Source organism: Ciconia boyciana, chromosome 4 (assembly GCF_034638445.1).
Source record: "Ciconia boyciana chromosome 4, ASM3463844v1, whole genome shotgun sequence".
Classification (NCBI taxonomy): Eukaryota; Metazoa; Chordata; class Aves; order Ciconiiformes; family Ciconiidae; genus Ciconia; species Ciconia boyciana.
Genome location: NC_132937.1, coordinates 57,824,760 through 57,849,296, shown reverse-complemented (window position 1 = coordinate 57,849,296; position 24,537 = coordinate 57,824,760). Strand labels below are relative to the sequence as shown.

General features: G+C 43.5%; 1 protein-coding gene across 1 annotated transcript in view; it reads left to right on the top strand.

The window, feature by feature from the left end:
- Positions 1–1,096: 1,096 nt before the first annotated feature.
- The window catches only part of MAMDC2 (MAM domain containing 2), a 63,453-nt gene continuing 40,012 nt past the window's right edge, over positions 1,097–24,537 (top strand). Inside the window, exons 1-2 of the mRNA XM_072859643.1 lie at positions 1,097–1,228; positions 1,372–1,485. Coding sequence (XP_072715744.1) covers positions 1,198–1,228; positions 1,372–1,485 — 145 coding nt within the window. The 5' untranslated portion in view covers positions 1,097–1,197. The remainder of the gene's footprint in view (positions 1,229–1,371; positions 1,486–24,537) is intronic.

Sequence of the window (24,537 nt, the reverse complement as noted above, 5' to 3'; positions counted from 1 at the left end):
TCTGCTTGGTGCTTGTCAGACCCCATCTGGGTACTGCCTCCAGTTTGGGTCCAGTACAGGAACAACACAGAGGTGAGGGGAGGCCACCAAGATGGTGGGGCTGGCACCCTTGCCCTGCGAGGAGAGGCTGCGGGACCAGGGGTGATTCACCCAGGTGGAGGGACAGCTTTGGGGGCACCCAGCAGCATCCCTGGCACTGACAGGGGCGGTGAAGAAGATGCAGTTGGGCTCCTCACAGTGGTGCATGGTGAGAGGTCTCCCCTGTTTCAGCTTGTGAAATTCAGACCGTTCATAAGGAAGAAACTTTTTACTCACGACAACAGCCCAGCAGTGGAGCTGGGGCCCAGACAGGTTGTGCTGTCTCCAGCCTTGGAGGTTACCAAGCCCCAAATGGATAAGGCCTTGTGCAGCCTGGTCTGAGCTCAGAGCTGGCTGGGCTTTGGGCAGGGTTTGGAGTGGAGACCTCCCACGGTCCTTTCCTTACTGACTTATCCTGTAATCCTATGAACTGCAGCTCTTGGAGCACCCTAGCAGCTCCTGCACATTTCTTACCTAAATGAGTGAGGGTACCCCACCATAGCTCCCTGGTATGGCAGGTTTTGGGGCGCAGCAGGACAGCAGGGCAGGGTGTGGTGGCACAGGAGCCCCGGTGGGGTGGGAGCCGCTTTGTCCTCTGCAGATGGGTGTGAGTGGGCATCTTACCAACATGTACAAATACCTGACGGGGGGAGTACATCGGAGCCAGGTGCTTCTAGTGGTACCCAGTGACAGGAGCAAGGCAGTGGGCTGAAACACAGGAAATCCACTTAAACATAAGAAAGCACATTTTTACGGTGAGGGGGGTGACGCACTTCAGCAGGTTGCCCGGAGAGGCGGCGGCACCCCCATCCTCAAGGACACTCCAGCCCCAGCCGCCCCGGCCTCGGGCGACCGGCCGGGCCCGACCCTGCTCCGAGTCGGGCGTGGGAGGGGCCGCCCACCCGGGGCGCCCACGGCCCCTCCCCGCCCCTCCCCTGCCCTCCCGCGGCCGCGGCTCGCCTCCCTGCGCCCCGCCGGGGTGCCGAGGGGCCGCGCTCAGCCCCGCCGCCGCCGCCGCCGCAGCCCCGGACTCGGCTCGGCGCGGCCGCGCCCCCGCGCTCCCGGCCGCCGCGCCAGCCCGCCCCGCCGCCGCCAGCCCCGGCTCCCCCGGCGAGGAAGATGCTGCGGCTCTGCCTCCTCGCCGCGCATGGTAAGCGGCGGCGGGGGACGCGGCGCGACGCCCCCCGCCCGCCCGGGGCGCGGGGTGGGCGCCGCTCCGGGGTCGGCGGCGGCCCCCAGCCCGCGGCCGCGGGGCCGGCCGGGCCGTGACCGGGACTCGCTTTGTCCTTGCAGCTCTGCGGCTCGCCGGGGCCGCCTTGCTCTCCCCCGGGTCGTGCGCCTTTGAGGACAGCGCCTGCGGCTACGAGTGGGACTACGCGCATCTGCCCTGGGCACTGCACGGGGAAGGTAAGAGCGCTGCTGCCCGCCGGGGGTACGGCTCCCCCCGGGCGTACGGCTCCCCCCCCCCCGGGCGTACAGCCCACCCCCGGGCGCTGCTGCTCCCCCGGGCGCTGCCGCCCCCCCCCGCCGGGCGCTGCCGCAGCCCGCGGCCGCGGTGGCGGGGCGCAGCGCTCCGCGGGGCGGCATCCCGGGGTGCCGACGGCGCCGCGCTGCGCGCTTCGCCGGGGAAGCAGCCGCCGTCGGATCCCTCCCGTGCGCAGTGCCGGTCTGCGGGTGTCAGTCCCCGGAGAGCCGGTCGGCAGGCGCGGGCGGGAGGCGTCCGCTCCCCCCGGGCACCCCTCTCTCCGCAGGTTTCTGCAGTCCGCCTCGGAAACCCGCTTCCCATTTCTTTCACTTTCTGTTGGGAAAAGGTGTCCTTTGTCCAATCTGATGTAGGTCCTAGAAGAAACACATCTGTCAAATTCCTATGAGGCCGCGTTACTGCTTTTTCCAAATATATTTTGGCTTCTCCTCTAGAAGTGGGTGCATTTTCAGGGCAGGAGACAATCTTTGTGAGGATTATCTTTACAACATGTTCAGTTAAGACTTTTCTCCATTTTAGGATACCTGCACTTCAATAGGAAAAAGATAAGCACTAGTCCTTCAGTAAGTTGTACTAGACTTTACGACTGCTGCTGAAAGAGAGAACAAAATCCAGTCACTGTACACAGTGTCCATGCAACTGTAACTCTTGATAAGTTTATAGCGTAGGCTCCCATTTTTGAAAGAATCAATACAAACAAACCAAAGACTAAACAAAAATAAATACAACATGGTTATAAGTGGGGAATGAAATAATTTCTTTTGGGTTATGTTTTGGCAACAATGTCACTTGTAGTGAGAGTTGTGCTCACGCAGTAAAAGGGACTGTGTGCTTTCAAAGTTTTTAAGTTCTAAAGCAGGTGCCAAGAATAATGAAGAGGTGAGTACAGGTACAAAGAGATAGACACACCTTAGTACCCCTCATCAGTGCTCCATTCAAAACTGGCCGGTCTAGTTTTGTCATTCCACTTGTTACTCCACTGATAATGAAGCTTTTTTTGGTTTTGTTTTGGTTTTGTTTTGTTTTGGTTTTTTTTTTCTGATTTGTACCCAGTTTCTCACATATGCAAAGTAAGTCACCTTGTTAATTTTTAGATTAATTATTAGGGTTTGAGAATGTATGAAGAGTGCTAACTTAGAAGAGGCTGTGAGGATGTAATTATTAAAATAATTGCTTTTTCTCATCTTTTTTTTATTTAAATATACATAGATTTTCCTATATTTGTGAAGGTAGTAGGGGAAATTTAGTAACCAGCTCTGCTTTCCCAGCTATGTCTCTTAACATCATGCCCTCTTAAGCTGCCTGTCTTGGAAGCAGCACTTCCTCCTTGTGATTAACAGGGAGCCACATGGTAGTGGCACTGATTCAGCTCCAAGGGACTGTGAGGTGCTGGGAGTAATACCTGCAGAAATGGATGTGCATCATGTTGTGCACATCCATGCTACGGTGCTTCAAGAAACAGGGAAATTTGATCAGAGATTTGGATCAGCAGCAGCCTACTTTTTTTGGCCCACAGAACACTGTTTTGGTTGCCGTTTGATTTTTCTATGTGACCATAAGCGTACCAGTGCCTTACACAGCTTCTGTCATTGTAGATCTTGTTTTTCACAGATATATAACTGAACTGTTATACTCTGGGAGGATATGTGGTATACCAGCTCTCTTAATAGGCATAGTTCTGTCAGCATTTCCATTATAAACCTTTTTTCTGCAGCCTGTAATTTAATAATAGTAAGTCGTTCTGTGCAAACATTTGGCACACAAGGTATTAGCCTCTTCAGAAACAAATTAATAGAATCATAACTAAATCTAGTTGAAAACAGTTCATCCAAATCTATGTAGCAGGTGTGCAAAACCAGTCTTCCTTAGATGCTCTCTTGCTCTAGTAAAACCATGTTCCTTTTGGCAGCGCGGGGCCCTGGTATTTGCAGGTCAGTGTATGTACATGTGGTAATTTACTGGGACAACAGAGGAAGTTAAGGATGGGAGCGGCAGTCTAGTTTTGAATTGTTCCACTTCTCTTTGTGTTGCTTCAAAATGTTTTTATTATTTCAAAACATTATTTGTAATATAGAGTTATATACTACAAATCTCTTACAGGGATAATCTGACTTGCAGTGCAAGTTCTTTCATCTTATGAATCTCTCAATAGTGTGGTCTTGTGCCAAACTGTCAAGATGATGTAAATATAACTAAAATCCTGCCCAGAAATTTCCACTGCATACTTGAAAGTTTTTTGCTCGGTTGCCAAGGAAGCCAATATCTTCTGAAGGGCCAGGCACAGAAAGGAAGTGTGAAGCTAAACCTTGCTTTTGTTTACAGCTATGCATTCCCAGTTAAACCAGTACATTTCTAAGGTTCAGCTGCTTTTTCAAATGTCTCTGGCTTCTCTTGAGTATTCTGGGAGCTCTGGCATAAGAGGTTTTTTTGTGTTTAATTTTAGAATTTTTATAATTGAAAAGATTTTGATTTTTTTTTTGCTAAAGTTTTGATACCTCTAATTGGCTGGCATTTTAGGGCCCGTTTTAGTCAAGTGCAAAAGGAAAATCAAAACAAAATAGACAATGCCAAAACAGATAGCCGTTTCACTCTTTGCTGCTTTACTCAAGACTGGCAGATCAGGCCTTAACAAAGTGGGTGTTTGTGGGATACCAGCTACACAAGAAACAAATCAGGCATTTTACTGTAATATCTGTCCAGTGGACCTGTGCTCCCATAAACTTCTGCTTCACTGACTCTCTGTAAGCCTCGAGCTCTCTCACATAGCTCTGAATTCAGGAATAGGACCTTCAAGTATAAACATCAAGGTGCTCTTTTTAACTGTCAGCTTTTTGAGTCATCTGCTAACTCGATGTTTGCATTTTAGAATTGTAATGATTTTTAGCAGACAATAACCATGCAAAGAAAAATATAAAATATAGAAACAGCTGAGGACATAAATTTCTTACAAGCTTACCTATACCTGAGAAGCACACCCAGCTGAGGTCATAGGCCAGGCTGGGTGAATATAGCATCATGCTTGAGGCAGCATGTTTCCTAATGTGATAGTTCTGTTTTCAGTGTAAGCTGGGAAATCCCATGTGAACATGATGTGCTTCATGAAGTGGGTGTTTGTAGGATACCAGCTACACAAGAAACACAGTAATGTTGTTGCTCAGGAAAAGGGCATCATCACGTAATCCTGGTTCTGAAATCTGATGAGCAACAGATGAGTTTGTGTGTGATCAATGGACCAGTGATAAGATCTGCAAGCTTTCAGTGATTTGCTAGTACACATAAACCAAGGTGTCAATGGTCCATTTTAACTTCAGAGGTGTAGGCATGCTCCCATAAAAATTCTTGCATTCATAATGCCTCTGAACAGATAATTTATTTTTAAAAATCCAGGTACAGAATATAAGACAAAGATCAAACTACTTGGACCCAACTAATGGATGAGAAATTTAGAAAGCAGATCTATATTCATCACTACTGTGGTATTTAGACAGTTGAGGAGCTCAAATACCATGTTGCTTACCACTAACACCCACAGGTACATCTAGCATGAGTTCATGCCCAATTATGTTGGGGCATAAAGCTTTGCAGGTGCATAGTGGCTGGTTTCCACAGGAACTTACTTCTGTGTCAGCAGTATATGTATTGCAAGGGAAAGACGTGGTTAATTCTAATACATACTGTCAAACTTTGTATGATAGGATTTCATCAAATAATCTTGAGATTTTGTTTAACCAAATCGCACATTTATTTCAGAGGACACGTGCTTTGTAAGTGTAAAACAAACTTTAAAACAAAGGAAGATGCTGTATGTAATAGGCAGTAATCCTGAGCAAAGTAATAAAGCCATGTAGACTCATTTGAAACAGCAGAAGGAAACACAGCCTTAAGTCAGTTGCAGCCATTCTGCAGGGTTGGGTTTTGGCATTTTTTGCTTTCCTCCCAGCCCTGTCCAGCACAGAGCCAGCCGTAACCTGACTGTAAGAACATCCTGCTCATAGCATTATTATAAATAAATTTCATTAGACACAATAACTATGGCACATCTTTTCTGTGACTCTGGACAATGTTTACATTTTTGCCAAGAATATCTGTAACGGCATTTTGTGTGCCTGTGTCTATGGGTATGTTTTGCTCTCAATCTCCCTTCATTTTAACAGAGACCAGTTTAAAAGGGCTACAAATAATGTGCATTTGGGCTGTCAGCTCAAATTTGCACTAAAGGAGTTTGCTGTGCTGCATCTGCTTGCCTGGATTTAAGCATTATATAAGAAATTTGTCTATAACCACTGCAAGCTATAGGGAAGACAGGTTGTTTATATTAGCAACGTGCTCCAAAAAGCAAGTGGTCATTGTTCAATGTGCCCATGCACTGCCAATTGCACTGGACTTGGAGCTATTTTAGTGGTAGTGGCAACGGGTTTTGTACAGTTGCCTCCTTATCACCTTTGATCTTCTGTGGAGTGCTGTCAAGCAACTTTCCATGTCAGTCTTCTATAATGAGCTATGTGGCACTGAACTGCTAAAGCTGTAATTGATACAGCCGTATGCATCTGGCTCTCATAGGATCAGTGGCAGCTTTAAATGCATATGTTTGTATGTGTTGCTTTCCTTCTAAAATTCTGGAAGTGTGTATTACTTCAAATTTCATGTTTCTAAGGATATATTTTAATAGCATGCATTTCAGAGTTTTTTGATAATGTTTTTTCTTTCTGCAGTATTCCAAAGGAGACTCATCCTTAAAAAGAAATAATTTCATTCAGAAGAGTGATGTAATAAATAACGATGAATGTAAAAATAGCCTGATTTTCTTCTCCTTAAAACATGCCCACTTTTTGCTGCATTAGTCCAAGACTGTTTCTGTGATGTACTCAAAATGGGCATCCATCAGGTAACAGCTTATGGTAAGCAGGTAAGCAAGCAAGATCACTAACAACAGTGTCAGGAAACTGAAGTTTGTCTTTTGGGACATACTTATCATATAGCTACACTTTAAAATGGTTTTAAGATGGAAAATAATTTCAAGAGACAGGACAGCCATCCCAGGCCATCGGATAAATCAGGCATGAGAGCAGCAGCATAAGGAATCTCAAATCTAACCATGGCCTGCATACCATTTAAATAGCTTGTATTTACAGCTGTGCCACATGACTTAAAACTGACCTGTTTTGACCTAAGCTCTCTCACCTTGAATGCCACATCATTTGGTTGTAATATGCAGAGTAATGAAACAGGTAATCACTGGTCATCCTAGATTTTGTTGCACAGCAAGTGCAGTTCATATCTGATGTGTGCTGTGTCGTGCTCAGTTACAAACATCCTGGAAGATATATTGGCATGTCTGTAGTCTCAGTTTTCTTTCCATCTACCTGCAGTACTTTCCTGTACGTAGCAAAGTAAGCAATTTGAAAATGTAAAAAAGGTGTAACATTGCTGGCTTTGTACAACCCTAAGATGAGACAAGGGGTCTCCCATGTTTGCTATAATTGTATAATTGGGAGCAAAGTAGAGGGTAATTCAGGGAGACTTGCACCAGCTGCAGCAGAACCAGGCTGGCATACCACAATGCTTGATTGCTGGCAAGGTTTTCAGCTGATAAACCCACCCTGCCATGGGAGCTTATTGGTTTGGGTCTCCCAAACCTGGAGCCTGGGCATCTCTGCTCCGAATGCCATTTGATGGAGTGGAGAAGCCATTAGAACTGGCACATGGTCCCTTTTGTCTTGACCTGATAATTAAAATGTTTGTCTTCCTGGCCAAAATAATTGCATTTGGAGTGACAACAGTCCTTCCTAGTCACTCCCAAGGGGAAAAAAAAAAAAGGCTGACTCACATACTTCCGGTACACTTAGACTCTCGTGTTCTTATTTCTCCTTCACCTCTGGTGCCATTTCTCCTGTACACTCCACTTTGACTCTTGTGTTAGCAACTCATTTCTTCTTGCTATTTTCTTGTTCAGTCTGTCGCCAGCAGCTTAGTAGTACCATGTCTGAGTAACACTCAGCCTTGCTCCAGCCTCTCCCTTGTCTTCCTGACACCAATAGGAAATCTGGCATTTTGCTTGCCCACGTATAACTTCTGTCCTAGGCTTCTGGGCAACAGCATTTTTACTGAACTATGCCCAAATTACAGTTATTATCATACTTTTTGCTCATCTTCAGGGGTAGGTCTTGTGCAAAAAAAGATGGCCAAGAGCACTTTATGTTTATGGAGGGCTTCATTAGCAGCTGCCTGTGCGTGACACTTTTGATAAGTCTTGGCTTTCCATTTGCAGCAGGAGAACAAACGAACCCTAAATTGTTATCGGTGAGTCACTGCATGAGAGATGAGTTTCAAAGCATTCCTCTCCTCCATGGGATAGTAACATTCTCAGAAGTGTATTTTCACATACAGCTATTAGTGATTCAGTGCTTAGAGAGTCAACAAGCTATTTTAGTGCATTTTACACTAAGCTGTGGAGGCTGGCCGCAAGAGAGGGAGGACAGCTTTTATAAAATCCATATTTACTGAATATACCTGCACCTCCTGACAATAGGGTGGACTTTGTTTTGCATGAAAACAACTGAAAAGAGACAATTTACCACTAGAATTTGAAAAAAAATTAAAAAACTGTAGGAGGGCAAAAGAGTGTTTGGGAGTGGTGATGGAGGCCAGTCAAACAAATAACTTGCATGTAACCCCAGAGAAAAACTGATTCCCTCCAGGTAACAAGGTTTGTTACTCAATTAGTAAGGTGGAGCAACTTGTATGATTCTCTACCACTGATACAGCACTGCAAACCACACTTACTAAAAACTATATTGCAGCTTCACATTTCAAAATGCTGCATGTTTACATGAAAAACTAGCTGTGCATCTGTGTAGCAGCCACTCAATATGAGCCTTCAGCTCATTTGGACATAACCTGGGCTACCTTTAATTTATAATGCGACTGCGCGTGTTGGTTGCACAGCCTACACAGAGAGACCTCGGTCACACCACTGCGCTTGCACATGTATGCAAGGTGACTATACCCAGAGTTTGCTTGAAAGGCTGCAGGGATCTGGGCATGTCTTCAGTCGAGTGCTGGAGGGTGAGGTATGGCTTCCCACCTGAAATCACAGCTGCTGTGGCTGGCACCGGTGGAGATGGACAGGGCCCAGGATTAGGAAATCAGTCTAGCTTTGTACTGTTATCTTCTCCATTAATAGGAACTTAAATAATATGTTTTCAGCTTCTGTTATAAACAGGATGGATACTAACCTTGCAAATATTGTTGAAGTTTGCTAAAATACAAGTACAAACATGCAAAAACACTTGCTGAAGACAGCTAGAAATATTTTCATTTTTCTGAAAAAATGAAAGACTTAAATGAATGGAAACAAAGTTTCTTTTTAGGAATTTCAGCATACATGCATGGCGTGAGTTTTTATATCAGTAAAACTGCTGACAGGCAGTACTTCGTGGTCATCGCACTTATTACACTACATATGTAATCATCTTGAAAATGAAGAGGAGAACCAATAATTTGCCAATTCATTTTTTTGGAGGGAAGGGAAGGTATTTTCAGCACTGTCAATTTTCAGTACAAATTTTGGTCAAGATCTAATTTGGGTCCAGATCTGTAGTGAGGAAAAATAAGCTTGCACTTGTGCTGAAGGGTGACCACAGACATCTCAGAAGCGTTTCTACTAGTAAAAAAGACTTGTTCACCTTGCATGTGGTACAGGCTGGTCAGAGTTGTAATAGAATCAGCCTGAAAATGCCCTAATAGTCTTATTATATAGCATGCCATCAAGTGGAAATCTTTGAAAGCTTATTGCAAAAACAAGCCCAAACCAGTTACAACTAGTTGTCTTGTGTTCCCTTTTTTTTGTAGTTCTTCCATTATATTACCTTCTGAGATTTTTCATCCTCAGACACCGGGTGTAAGAGCAGTACAGGCAACACTGTAATTAGTTGACTGATTAAACTTATCAAATGGGGTCAAACCTTCTACTGTTACATCTGAAGAAAATATGCTTTAAAAAAAAGAGATATTTTCCTTTAATCTTTCAGTTTTTACTGTTTTAATATTACTTTGTAGCAGTAATGCTACAGAAGGCCAGATAAAAGGCCAGCATAGTCATCCATGTAACTTTATACAATGCTTTGATTGCTTAGAAGCCTTTATATCATTTGAACATATTTTATTACGCTCATTTAAAAGAGTAAGCATCTTTTGCCCAGTCCTTCCCTGTGGTTCTAGGCAGCCAAAGATTCAAGTCTAATTACTATAGTCCTTCTTCATACAATAATCAAGGCAAAGATTCCTACAATTTTATGTAACAATATAGTGCCTGACACTTTTTTAATGCTCTTTGATTAACAGAGTGTTTTTTCTACACTGTATGGCTGTTCCTCCAACAGATTTTCTTTTGGCAAATGTGGCTCAGGATCAGTATATTAGACAACTCTAGTAGTCTGAGTAATTGTGTTGGTGTACTTTGAATGTTGTTTTAAATAGATGTATTCTCTGATAAAGTATGAGCTGCATGTTACTAACACGTTGCTCTGTTCTGAAAACCTTGCAAGTCCTAGTATGAAAATATCCATGAATCACGGTAATTAGATTTCCATTTGAAATATCAGCCCAAGTCTTTTAGGAAACAGAGTCTTAAAAGTTTTCAATTAGCGAACCATTAAAATACTTAAAGAGGCTTTGTGGTGACTTGATGAGTTTCTTCGAATTTGCTGGGCCACAAACTGTATTTCACACTAAAAACGCAGGAAGAGCTACAGAAATAGAAGGGCAGATTACAGCTGTTGTATACAAAACCATAGTGAGATGCTGAGTTATCAAAGGAAGTAATTCTCCATCTTTCAGATTCTCTTTTTTTTTTGGTGTTACATCATAACAATCAATACTTTAAGACTGTTGCCTTGTCTAGCACTCATGGTTGAACAAAGGTCTAATCAGGCTTCTGTGTGACAGTGGTATCTAGTGAATGCTATTGCATTCAGCTTTGGAGCAGGTCCGTTTTTGGCAAAAAGTCATGTCTGGAAAATAAGGAAGCCAGACAATCCTACCTGCTCTGTAAATAAGCAGATGTCCCTGTTTTCTGATAATGACATTAAAGATCATGTTTTAATGCACTGTATCTAAGATCAAACTTTAGATTAACTATGTAACACTTTTCTTCAATAAGCTCTAAGTGCTCCACAAAGCACTTTCTACTTGCAGTAGAAATCCTGGGTAAACTAAATTGTCCACTGTCACTCCCTGATTCATTTGTAGATCTTGCAATGAAAAGGCATCTCCTTTCATAGGCCTGTTGTACATTTGCTGAACCACGTTTCCTCCAGCCTGGAACATAGTTTTTTGCTTTTCAGTAAGTATCGTGAACATGACTTGAGAAGCCCGTTGAAGAAGGCTGGTGTCAGCAGGTAGGATGAGTACTCTACCTGGAACAGGGAACTGGGAACAGAAAGGATGCAAACATCATTTTAATGGCTGTCTCTTCACTTCAGGGTTAGATAATGAGGTTGGTGCCTGGCTATGAGAATCCAAGGTTGCCTCATATACATATAGGTAGCTGTAAGTCAAAGTAATTTCTGAGTTAAAGTCTTCATGGGTACTGCAAGGCTTGTGAGCACTGGAGGGTCCTTTGGGAGCACATTCCATGTTTTTTATGCTACGGCAAACTGAAGTGCTCCAATTATTTTCCATTATGTTGCTGAGGTCATCAGTTCTTCTGGGCATAGGTTGAGAATGGCAGGGTGGAAGGGAGCCATTAAGTCCAGGGGCTATAATGGGGGAACACAAATTCTTTATTGCATGGGGTAGGGAGAAGATATGTCCAAGAAATAGTGTGGAAAGGATGACTGGGCAATAGATACTTTTCTATGTCCCTGCCGCTATTGGGCCACACCACTAAATCCCTCAGCAGTCAGTAGGCCTGCCCTCAGGAGGATACACCTGAGCCTTTCGGAGTTAAAACCCATGAGTTCTGCCTTAATTTTTCTTCCTTATGTTTTTTGCAGAGTGATGATAATTTGGTTTGTGGGGTGTTTTCTTTGGAAATCAATAATGTTGACTTTCTTGGGGAGTTATAGATAACACTTTGACTTTTCCCTGACTCTTTGTTTCCTGTTGTGGATGTTGGCAGGTCTTGGATGGCACAGCTTTATTGGAATGACTGGGTATAATAGTATCTCAGCCAGAAAATTTTGGATAGCATGTGGATTTTTTGAGTTGCCTCTGATACGCTTTCTGTGTTCAGAAATCTCTTGGTTTCCTTAAGTTCATATACATACTGGGAAGCAAATGCATAAATACAGTGTTGGGTGTTAAGGACTTCATCTAGAAAATCTGAATGGGGAAAATACAATAGGAAAAAGGCAATAGGAAAATCTTTTATTTTCCTTTAAAGAAAGGGGCATGTCCCCTCTTATAAAGGAGGTTAGAACTAATGAGCTTAACTGATGTGTTCTGTATTTAAAAATCTTTCTGAGGCAACAGTGATTATTATTATTATTATTGGTTTTATTACTCTTGATATTTGCAAGATTATAGTCTTTGAGGTGTAGCTGCTCTGGGAAGGCAAGGCAACTCATGTTGCTGATGGGGAAGGCAACAAGAGTTGCAGCCAAGGTGTGGGTGATACAGAAAGAGAGCTGTCCGGTGGCATGGCTGCTCTCTCACTGCATGTCTGCTGCAGGTGGACAGTAGAAATGCCCAAAGGCATACTTAAAAAATGTTTTCAAGGGAGAAAAAAATTAATTTGTCTCTTTTGCCTCTTTGGTGTATAAAGGCACCTTAGCTGAGGTCAGTTTAGAAATACGAAGTCTAGGCTTCTCTTGCTGGAGAACCAGCTGGAAACTTAGCTGCTGAAGCTGTAGCATTATAAGCAATGAGAAGCTGAAGAGCAAGGAAAGAGGGCTTCCAGTCTTAATTTGAAACTTCTTCAATACTTTTAGCATCTATTTACATTTCACATACCTAGAAGTTCTGTTTGGTTTTTTGTTTGTTTGTTTGACTTTCTGTACCTGTGAGATCCTCATCGAGAAGCTGATGAAGTATGGGCTGGATGAGCAGAGGTGAGATGAGGATTGAAAACTGGCTGAATGGTTGGCCCAGCCCAGAGGGTGGTGATCACTGAAACAAAGTCTAGTTGGAGGCCAGTGCCCTAGTGGTCAATACTGGCTCCGATCCTGTTCAAGATCTTCCTTAATGATCTGGATGATGGGGTAGAGTATACCCTCAGCAAGTCTGATGATGATACAAAACTGATAGGAGTGACTGACGCATGGGAGGGTCATGCTGGCCTCCAGAGGAACCTCAACAGGCTGGAGAAATGGGCTGACAGGAACCTTATGAAGTTCAACAAGGAGAGGTGCAAAGTTCTGCACCTGGGGAGGAACAGCCCTGTGCCAGAATGTATGCTGGGGGCTGCCTAGTTAGAAAGCAGCTTGACAGAAAAGGACCTGGGAGTCCTGGTGGATACCAAGTTGAACATGAGCCAGCCATGTGCCCTTGTGGCTAATGGTGTCCTGGGCTGCATTAGGAGGACTATTGCCAGCAGGTCAGGAGAGGTGATCCTTCCCCTCTGTTCAGCACTGGTGAAACCCTGTCCGGAGTGCTGGGTCCAGTTCTGGCCTTCCCAGTACCAGAGAGATATGGACATACTGGAGAAAGCCCAATGAAAGGTCATGAAGATGATGAAGAGATTGGACCATCTCTCCTATGAGGAAAGGCTGCAAGAGGTGGGACTGTTCAGCCTGGAGAAAAGAAGGCTCCAGGGGGATCATATGTAAATAAATATAAATACCTGAAGGGAGGGTGCAAAGAGGATGGGGCCAGGCTGTTTTTAGTGGTGCCCAGTGACAAGACCAGAGACAATGGGCACAAACTGAAACACAGGAGGTTCCCCCTGAACATCAGGAAACAGTTTTTCACTGTGAGGGTGGCTGGGAGGTGGTGCAGTCTCCATCTTTGCAGTCAAAAGCCATCTGGACACGGTCCTGGGCAACTGTCTGTAGCTGGCCCTGGACCAGATGACTTCCAGAGGTCCCTTCCAACCCTAACCAGTCTGTGATTCTGTGGTATCTTCACATTTTTGACTGAAAGCTAAGAAAAGCCCTACTGCAGTGGTCTTTCAGAGGGATCTCCAGCCAGAATGAAGAACCTGGGAATTTCTGGTACTTTTTAAGGTAAGAATTAAACAGAATAGTGTACATGTCTGAGTCCATTTGTGTGTATGTATATATGAAATCTCTGCACCCTCATTCAAGAGAAGAAATTAGAGGGTTTTTTGTAGGTCCCCTGTTAAATGAAGGATTTCTTAATTGCTGTTAACAGGATATGGAGAACTTGTTCCTTACTAGTATTTTTGGGGCTTGATTATCATGTAGCTAAGGTTTTCTAAGGCTCGTGGCTGCAAGGCTCATGGGAAATGGATAAGCTAAGGCATAGCGCACTCTGATGCATTTTGTGAAAGGGTGTTTTTCATCATTTCCTACTTTTTTAGTAATTTCCATTTGTAGACTTCTTGTCTTTGGTGTGTGGTGTTTTACACGATTGTTATCCTGAGGAAGCTTTAGCAAAATAGTTCTGCTCCATCTAATCACTCTTGGCAGATCATTCTGCAAATGAACCTCCTTGACTGAAAGTACCGTCTCACAGCTGTTAAGCCAAAGTCAGTTGAGTTCATTTAAGGCCATACGACAGAGTTGACAGTAATTGGCATTATTGTTTAGTGGAGTCAGCAGGGAGGCAGACGAATGAATGGATATGGACTCTAAGTTGATCTCAGCTGATCAGAATAGGTTCAGGCAAGTGATGAAACAGACATAGATGTCTGCGCTGTCTGCCTTGCATCTGTTTGGGAAACAGAGGCCTTAATTCTCCCAAGCCATGTATCCCCAAGCTGAACTGCAGTTCATTACCAGTATTTATTACTGTTGTCTGCTCTTAGCGAATCCCTTCTTCTCTCCATCCCCAATGTGCCAGGTATCTAGTGTACAGAGAAGTGTATTCCCTGCCTTAAACATGTACACACACTTGTGGCAAGCAGTCACAAAAATTTACAAGCTCTAAGCAGGGGCTGGAACCAGAAGACCAGAGACTTGGAGACACATTTCCATGTGTTATGCCATGCTTCACAATCTACTGAGACCTTTTTCATCCCAGGAAAATCATATCTGAGTTACCCAAGTGTCAGGTGATAGCCAGTTTTGTCCTGCATGATTATGGCAGAACAGCAGTGAGAATCTGTAGCAAAGCTGGGGTAATGCCGTTGTTTTTATATCTTGCCTCTACTCTACAGTGAGTAATTTTCCGTTATAGAGTCCTACAGTTTGGTGCCATCCTTAAGAGTTCAGTAGAAAATTTACTTAATACAGGCAGCAAGAAAATGAGGAGCTTTTAGTGCTGCTCAGGCTTCGAGCCATAGCTTAAGCAGCGGTATACTCCCATAGCTATGAACAAATTTGGAGCCTTCCCAGTAATCAGAAGATCAATAGTTATGGTTTTCCTAAGTGTAAACTGATTTGTGATTGTTTAAATTCTTAAGTTCTCGTAAAGAGAATTAAAGGCTGCCTTGAGTGCTAGAGTACATAGGCGTACACAAATGAAAACTGCAAATACAAGCATCCTGATACCTGGATTTTTAAAGTGTATGCAATATAGCAACAATAAATATGTTTAAGAAAACCGGATTTACTTGATTTTTTTCCCTTAGAGATATGCCTTGGGAACATGATAATGTCCAGGGCACAAACAATGATAAAATCTGTCAGTACACAGAATAAAGTCTGTTTACAAGTCTGTGTCAGTATACTGGTTTGCTTATCATCTGCATCTGCAGTTGCATATTCAGCTTCACAGTACTTACTGTCAGCAAACCAGTTATTCACATCTTCATATATATCCTTGAAAACTTACATGTAGCTATATGAATGCTTCATTTTAAGCTGTTGCTTATAGCATTTCAAGTAAGGTGGCTTGTAACATTTTAAACATGCATACATATAGCTAGGCAATGCTAATCCAAGCTGTTGCTTTGTATAAGATTAGTTGAAGTTTAGTAACAAGCAGGAGGAGTTCAAACACAAGAATCTTTACTAATTCCTATATAGTCAGTGCTTTGCATTTTAATTCTTATAAGGCCTTTTGCAGAGGGATTTCTTTCCTGGCCAAGAATATTCTTGTGTGCTTAAGTGGAAACATGAGAGGATTTATACCAATACCAGATTGTTCTCTAAATATAGCCACTTCCAGTGCTTATTTTAAACTAAGTGTCAAACTGGAGAGTTATTAGGGCAGTAACTCTAGTTTGTTTGAAAAAGAAGAGAGAACTTTGCACAGTGAAGTTGTCATATATGGAAATAAGTGGTATGCATAGTTTGGACCACCACATGTAGGTGAAAAGCAAAGAGCTGTAATCAGTGTTTGTTTTTATATGAAAAAGCACTCATGAATTTGGAGTAGACTTCACAGCTGGTGGGTGTTGAAGCCAAAAATAGAGTTACCTGATCAATCACCCCTTACTAGCAGAGGACTCCAATGATCTTTTGCTGTGCTGGGTCAGCTAGATCTTTTTCTGTTAGTTAGCCTTTCCAGAGTCACTTAGCTTTTGTGCTGTTTCTTTTTGATAGAACATTTTGTGTTTTCTGTTAGTTACGCATTTAGAAGGGAATTTCACTGCTATGCCTTTAGTCAACCTGCATGTTACTCCACTATTCTTAAGAGAAATAACCTAGCCGCTTACTGCAAGATTGCATGTGGCGCCCGCTTGTCAGCTTAACTATCTCTCTTGCTACTCACGGGAGAGAAAGTGAGAAAGAAAGGAAGAGCTCCAGCTGAAGCCCAGAGCAGTAGAAGTTTCATGTGCTGGTTTTGGCTGGGATGGAGTTAATTTTCTTTATAGTAGCTAGTATGGGGCTATGTTTTGGATTTGTGCTGGAAACAGTGTTGGTAACACAGGGATGTTTTAGTTGTTGCAGCACTAGTCAAGGACTTTTCAGCTTCCCATGCTCTGCCAGGTGCAGAAGAAGCTGGGAGGGGGCACAGCCAGGACAGTTGATCCAAACTGACCAAAGGGCTATTCCATACCATATGACGTCATGCTCGGTATATAAAGCTGGGGAAGAAGAAGAAAGGGGGGACAGTTGGAGTGATGGCGTTTGTTAGCCCAAGTAACCGTTACGCGTGATGGAGCCCTGCTTTCCTGGAGATGGCTGAACACCTGCCTGCCCATGGGAAGGAGTGAATGAATTCCTTGCTTTGCTTTGCTTGCGTGCGCGGCTTTTGCTTTCCCTATTAAAGTGTCTTTATCTCAGCCCACGAGTTTTCTCACTTTTACTCTTCTGATTCTCTCCCCCATCCCACCGGGCGGGGGGGAGTGAGCGAGTGGCTGTGTGGGGCTTAGTTGCCAGCTGGGGTTAAACCACGACAGTCTGCAGTTTGAAAATATTCAAATTATTCTGTGAAAACAGAAAAAAACCCTTAATCTTTGAAACTTGCTGGAAAATGGAATTGTTCCCTGCTGGACATCTGCACTAGCTGAACCTCCCTCTTGAAGCCTTTTCTAATTTGGTGATTGTACCATCCTAGTTTGTATAGCATGTGTATGACCCATACTGTACTGCAGGAAACTCCCTGAAAGGGAAGGGTGGCAGTCTGAAGGGTCCTCATAATAATGCATCGCTCTAGCCTGATGGAAGAAGACAGCCTTCTAAGATCTTTTGGAGAGAGATGTTTGCAGGCTGTACCTGCACAGTGGGTCTGTACATTTTACTGGTGACTCTGGTGACGTGTTGCTGAGGAGGTTGCATGATGTGCACGGGAAATCTGCTGCCGGGTTTCCATTAGTGCTCCTGTGGTCACTGTTATCCACTGAGCCACCTGAAGGCTACAAGAAATACAGCCCTGCAAGGGCATGGGTGAGAATCTAGAATGATAGAGATTGTCTCAAGACATGAAGGCATTAGATAGTTAGACCACAGTAAATCTGTTGAGAGAGGGATGCTGAAGGAGTCCAAGTCAAATAGGAATTGATATGCACCATGGAATTTTTGTACTTAACCTGGAGTCATGGCTCTGCTTTTCAACCTCTTTAGCTCTTTCACCATTTTATGGAGGTGAATTGCCAAACAACAAACCTTAAAATTTTCCCAGAAAGGTGAGAGAATTATAAAAATTATGAAATACCGAGCCCTCTATCTCAACTTCTTCTGCTGCCCATCATCTGTAGCTGATAATAACAGCCTCGTGTCAGCAATGTGTCTGCAAGCACCCATAACCAAAGAGCAATAAGCTGTGAGGGAGGATGGACCTGCTCTGTGACAACTTCAGTAAGTGTCAGAAACAAGCACGAGATGGGTTGTTCAGCTCCAGACTGTTATTCTGGAGGTGAGTACGTTAATTTATTCCCTGGTCAGATTCAAATCAAACTGATTACATAGGTATTACTCCAAATAATTGACTTTGCTGCTACCTTCAGTGATGACATATTTTTAGTTTTCAACTAACATTAAGTAAATTAATTGATTTTGAAATAGCAACTGTAATGAAGTACACTATACTAATTGCTTTATTCTCCTATCCCACCAACTTACTCCACAATTGCATTCATATTTAGTATCGTAGAATCATAGAACGGTTTGGGTTGGAAGGGACCTTCAAAGAACATCTAGTCCAACCCCCCTGCCATGGGTAGGGACACCTTTCACTAGGTCAGGTTGCTCAAAGCCCCATCCAGCCTGGCCTTGAACACTCCCAGAGATGGAGCATACACAACTTGCTCTGGGCAACCTGTTCCAGTGCCTCACCACCCTCATTGTAAAAAGTTTCTTCCTTATGTCCAACCTAAATCTACCCTCTTTCAGTTTAAAACCGTTACCCCTTGTCCTGTCACTGGAGGCCCTGGTAAAAAGTCTCTCTCCATCTTTCTTATAAGCCCCCTTTATATGTTGAAAGGCTGCAATAAGGTCTCCCCAGGACCTTCTCTTCTCCAGGCTGAACAACCCCAACTCTCTCAGTCTGTCCTCATAGGAGGGGTGTTCCAGCCCTCTGATCATTTTCGTGGTCCTCCTCTGGACCTGCTCTAACAGGTCCATGTCTTTCTTGTGCTGGGGACCCCAGAGCTGGACGCAGTAGTCCAGGTAGGGTTTTGATGACAGCAGAGTAGAGGGGCAGAATCCCTTGACCTGCTGGCCATGCTTCTTTCTGTACAGCCCAGGATACAGTTGGCTTTCTGGGCTGCAAGCGCACATTGTTGGCTCATGTCCAGTTTCTCATCCACCAGTACCCCCAAGTCCTTCTCCGCAGGGCTGCTCTCAATCCATTCATCCCCCAGTCTGTACTGATACGGGGGATTGCCCTGATCCATGTGCAGGACGTTGCACTTGGCCTTGTTGAACTTCATGAGGTTTGCACGGGCCCACTCCTCAAGCCCGTAAAGGTCCCTCTGGATGGCATCTCTTCCCTCAAGCGAATCAATGGCACCATGCAGCTTGGTGTCATCTGCAGACTTGCTGAGGGTGCACTCAATCCCACTGTCTATGTCATTGATGAAGCTATTAAACAGTATTGATCCCAGTACAGACCCTTGAGGGACACCAGTCATTATTGGCTTCCTTTTGGACATTAACCCGTTGACTGTAACTCTTTGGATGTGGCCATCCAGCCAGTTCTGTGTCCATTGAGTAGTCCATCCATCAAATCCTTAGCTGTCTGTATCAAAGATTGTTCTCAGTATCTGAGAATTTTCTGAGATTAACATATGGCTGCTAGTTTTGAATATCATAATTAATATTTGACTCTTCTTGACCAGGCTCTGAATTTTACTGAACCTCATTTTTATATTCAGCTATGCTACCATGTTTCTTTCATAGCTGGCACAGAAATATATTACAATAGGTTAGCTGCAGTGGAATTTGCTTTCTGTTTGTTTACATACTTCATTATTAAGATTATGTCTGTTTGCATGATCTGTTGCCCAGGTTTGCATATGTTGTAATTCTATGACAACACTTGTACTAATACACAATATGACCATATACAAACTAAAAGCAAAGTTTCAGCTCTCCTGCAGCAGAAACTAGACTTCTCCTTTTCAATTAATGCTTACTAAAAGGCCACCCTGAGGCTGAATTCTAGTACCTAACTCTGCACTGTTGTGGAAGGGCATTCAAAAAGGTGAGGTTTGATTTTATTTGAAAGTTCAAGCCATGGTGCTACAATGGGAATCTCCTTCATCATTGCTTCTGCAGAAGAAATAAATGATAATGTTAACCAGACACTGTCAAGGTGCGCCCACTTTGTTTTCTCTCACATTTGTTTTTATGTAGCCAGGAACTCCCACAAGAAGGGTAAGCACCTTTAAAAAGTGACCCACAGTTGCTTTTCAATAAGAAAGACTTACTGAACTATTTCATTGTCCCATCAAATGTCTATGTACCCTTTTTCCCTGAAAAGAAAGGATATAAATTTCAGAGGGAAAATTGTGCCCAGAAGGAAATTTTGACGTTAGGGATTTTGGATGTCCTGGAGATTCAGCAAACGAGTAAAGAAGGTAATGAGCCTGACAGGAGACACTGCATCTATGCAGTGTGCAGGTCACACCAGCAATAGCAAGCCTGGGCACTGTGTTCTGTAGGTGAGTGCCTGATGGGGAGTGTCTTCATCATTTTTAACCATGAAAATTAGTCAGTAGGGAATGCGTATGTTTGCCTCAGATCCTGCACTGGAGGACTCCTTTCCTGTCCAAATGAGGTTGCCAGCTGCTTCTTGTGACACATTTCCTCCATGCCAAAGAACAAATGTTAAATGCCAAGAGACCTACACAAAGGCGCAGCGGGTTTTGGTAGCTGCCAGCCTTCTGCCTGTCACTGACCTGCCTGTCTGCAGGCCTCTTTGCCATAGAGTTATTTCTCATCGTCTGGCAGGCAGCCACAGCTTTTGCTTAATATAAGAGAGAACTTAGCGTATGCTCATAGGTTCTATCCAGCAGTCCATTGGCAATCCCTCAGGCCATGAATAAACAAACTTTTCAGTTGATAACATTTGCTTCCCCTTTTATATCTGATGCAGAATTTAAGCCCTCAAATACTACTGAATTACTTATGGAGGGAGATACAAAGAAGTAACTACAGGTTTATGCTCTCATGAAATAGCTGAGCAGAGGTTGAGCAACCCAGTTAGATCTGTTTTCAGTAGGGCACAGTGGGTTTAATTTTCTCCTGACTGGGCTTCACATGGCACAGAGATGTAGAGGAGGAAAGCAGGTTTAAAATTCGTTGTATGTTTCCCCTGCTGGAATCGGTCTATATTCTCTTGAAACAGCTTGATTAACGGGTCTGAGAACAACTGGGAAGCAGAGACATTTTCCTCCCCAGAGGGCTGCAAGGATAACCATGAGCATTTCTTGAGGCCAGTTTCCTGACTGTTAATACTCCTATACTTTGCCTCAAGAGTCGGAAGCATAACAAAGAAACAATTCCTTTATTTGCAAAATGTAAAAGATATTGCAGACTTTGATTTCTTTTTTAAAGCAGATTTTTAAAAAGCTGTCATGGAAAAAAAAAAGCCTGTGCAACAGAAAATAGAGCACTTTTAAAAGCAAGGAAATAACAGTGTATATGAATATCCCTGCTTGGTTGCTTTCTTTGTGTTGCATGCTGTATCCCTTGCTCTCCAAAGCAATGTATGCTTTCTTGCTTCTTAAAAATTTACAGAAAATTTAGTTACCAGTTTGCATGATGCATTTCATTGATCCTCCCTTCATTAGCATTTTTGTTTTTTAAATGAAAAAATAAAATCTGTATAGCAAAGTTCTGGTTTGCAGTGATCTTGTGAAATTACATTTTCCTGAAATCTGCATGTGAAGATTTTTTGCCTTAGATGGTTGTGGTATACCAGGTTGGCTTGGATCAGCTTCTTGGTAGTGTTACAGACCAGACTTCTGAAGACTGGTGCATGAGACCTTGTGTTTTCCTCCCTCAGAGCACCGCAGTTATAGGAATACTGGCTCAGTACTTTAGGTTATTTCAGTATCACGCATTGAAAAGTTGTCTTTTTTTTTTCCAAGTTCCCAACGGTCATAAATATTTCCCTTGTTTTCCAAGATAAAACTTGGCAAGCAGCTACTCTTGTGGCCTAGTTTACTCTCAGCTTTTGAGGTGTGGAGGAGGAGCAGCAGCTCTGGGAGTTTCACCCTCTCTGTGCTGTGGAAATGGGTCTTTCTCCTGCTCTACAGTAAAGGGAGAGGCTGGGGACCATGTCAGAAAGTTGTACTGATAACATGTTTCATGGCCAGTGTCTCTTGTGTGCTGCAGAGCAGCTGTCAATGCTATTTGAGTTTATGGCTTGGAGCAGAGGCTGGACAAGACAATCCTACACCTTCACTTTTAAGACAGGCGGCCTGTGTGTGAAATTTGAACCCAAAATAAAGGTTTTATAAAGGTTTTATTTTGGGTTCCCAAAATAACCCAAACCCAAAATAACAAGTCTAATCCCTTGTTAACATTTAATCAGGAGTTAATTGCCTCTGTAATCCCAAAGATGTCCATGCATACTTCTTGGGTGAGTACAACTGCAGATTTCTTCAGTAAACAACGAGCTTTCTCTGCAGGCAGCACAATTTCTGACTCTGCAGGGTAACAGGCAAAACTGGTGGGATCAGCTGCCGGGGCAATTTGAGACTTGAAAATCTGTTTCTTGACACCAGAAACAAAGCGGTGAGTCATTGCCAGTGACCAGCCAGGCACGCCAGGACCCCAGCCGATGCTGTCAAGTGCGGAGAGCAGCGCCTGGGAGTGCTCGCATGCGCCCGGCGCGAGCTCCTGGCTCCCATTTCCCCCCAAAGGCTGCATGTTTGCAGAAAATACCTTTTCAGCAGAGAATTCAGTGTTCCTGGGGAAACTGTAAACATACAGAAAATGTGTTGGGACCAGTGCTGAATTGTGTTCGTTGACACTGCATGAACCTTGGTAACACCTTCAAGCATTCCAGCATTTGCCTTGTCTGAAAAAACTTCTGAACTATACTTTATGGGAAATACAACACTAAAAGGCTTTCTCAGAAGAACTGGACTAAGGACTGTTTTTAGAAAGACCACACAAAGTTTGGCAGATAGAGAAAAGTTATTTCTGCAGGGTTTATTTTCTGTATAGTTTATTTTTATTTAGAGTAAGTACAAGGCACATGCTGCTCAGTCGGGCTCATCTGTTGACACACTCAATGCCACAACCAGCTCAGGCAGTCGTCCATGCTGAAAAATGGCAGCAGGACTGAGAGGGCAAGGGGAGAGTATCTCAATGTGCTTGTTTTACACTTAATTATTCCCTGAGTGTCCATCTGTGGCCACTGTTGGGTACTAACAGCCAGCTGGGAGGATGCAGGGTCGAATCTGCTGTGGGGCCTTTTGGGGTCCTTGAACTACTTTCTGAGCCATAAATTGGGGCACATGTTTGCAGGGGAACTGCTCCCTGTGGGTAGTGTTGAGTAAGTGCCCGGTGAGATTTGGCAGCCCGAGTCCACTAAGGTAAATTAATCTACATGGTGTTTTATGGATTTACCTAAGCTTCATTAACATCTGTGTGATCACTCTAGGATATTTAGGATGTATAGTAAGTAGAGTGAGGCCTAACGGCTTTAATAATCGGTTAGGGGGGAAAAAAAAAAAGAATTTTAAAAAAAATCTAATGAGGGCCCATAAACTCTAATACTTTGGAAAGTTTTGGCAAGCTTTTACTTACTTTGGCAGTGAAATGGGAGTCAGTGAGGATATCCTGAAGGAAACAGTGGATGAACTGGCAGGGTCAGATTGATAGATTTTTTCCAATGACCAGTTTATATCTCAAGTGCTATTTCTGTCTTGATAAATGTGTCTCATAGCTCAACTGGGGTATGCTAAATGCCCTTGCAAGCAAATGCCTGAGAGTAATGCTGGATATTCACTGGAATGACATTGCACTAAGTGCTAAAATTCCCAAAAGTTTCAGTAGCTTCTCACTTCCAAAGTTATCTAGAAAAAAAAAAGGAAATATTTGGGGCCTGTGTTAAGAATAAAGTCTGAGCATCTGCGATGACAAGTGTCCCTGGGCAGCTGGGGAGCGTGTGAAGGGGCTGCCGAAGGAATTCGTTTGTTGACCATTGCCTAGCGAGGGGAAGCAGAGAGGCCACCACGATGTGACAGACGTGTGAAGAGTGGACAGGGCCAGACAGATGGCAGAGCCCTGTGCCTATTCTGGATGACATACGATGGCCTGAGATGAATTCAGATCTATAAGGTGGGTCACTGACTTGGACTCTGTCCTGAAGAAGAATTTGACTGGCTAGTTTAATTAAAACACAAAGCCCAGGGAACCTGAAATGTATCAAAATTCCGTTGATTATGGTCAGCAATTGGATGCCTTATGGAAAGCAGAATACTGGTTCCTAAATCTTCCAAATGCCTAAACATTCATAACATTCATTGGCATCCATTTCTTCCTGTTCCCTTAGACTGGAGTTTGCACAAGGAGGTGTCTTTTGCTTTCAATACTGAGTGATCCTTACAAACATAATTCTAGGTAGTCCAAATGTCTTGCTTGGAGACAAAGCTCCATAACCAAATCTCCTTCCAGTGGTACCAGAGACTGCAATTACTGAGGCAGAGGGGAGGGAGCCACAGGGCATCAGCCCTTCCCCACAAATACTTTTGGATCTTCTGAATTTTGAGACCAGCAGTAAATTTATCAATGTGCAATTTTATATAATCCGTGTAAAAACTGGAAAGTCATTTTGGGGTTAATAAGTACATGCAAGTTTCTGGAAAAAAACAGAGCAAGTTTTCATTCCTGCCTTTTGATTTGTAGCATTTCATATTTTTAAAATTATCTACTCAACAAAAAGGGATGGAGAGTAATAATTGAAGAAGGAAAAACCAAAACTCAGAGTAGCCTTGATAGGTTGAATTCCAGGCTTCCTGGGCTGTGAAATTAACCTCTTGTTTAATTTTGCCAGTTTTAACAGTTTCT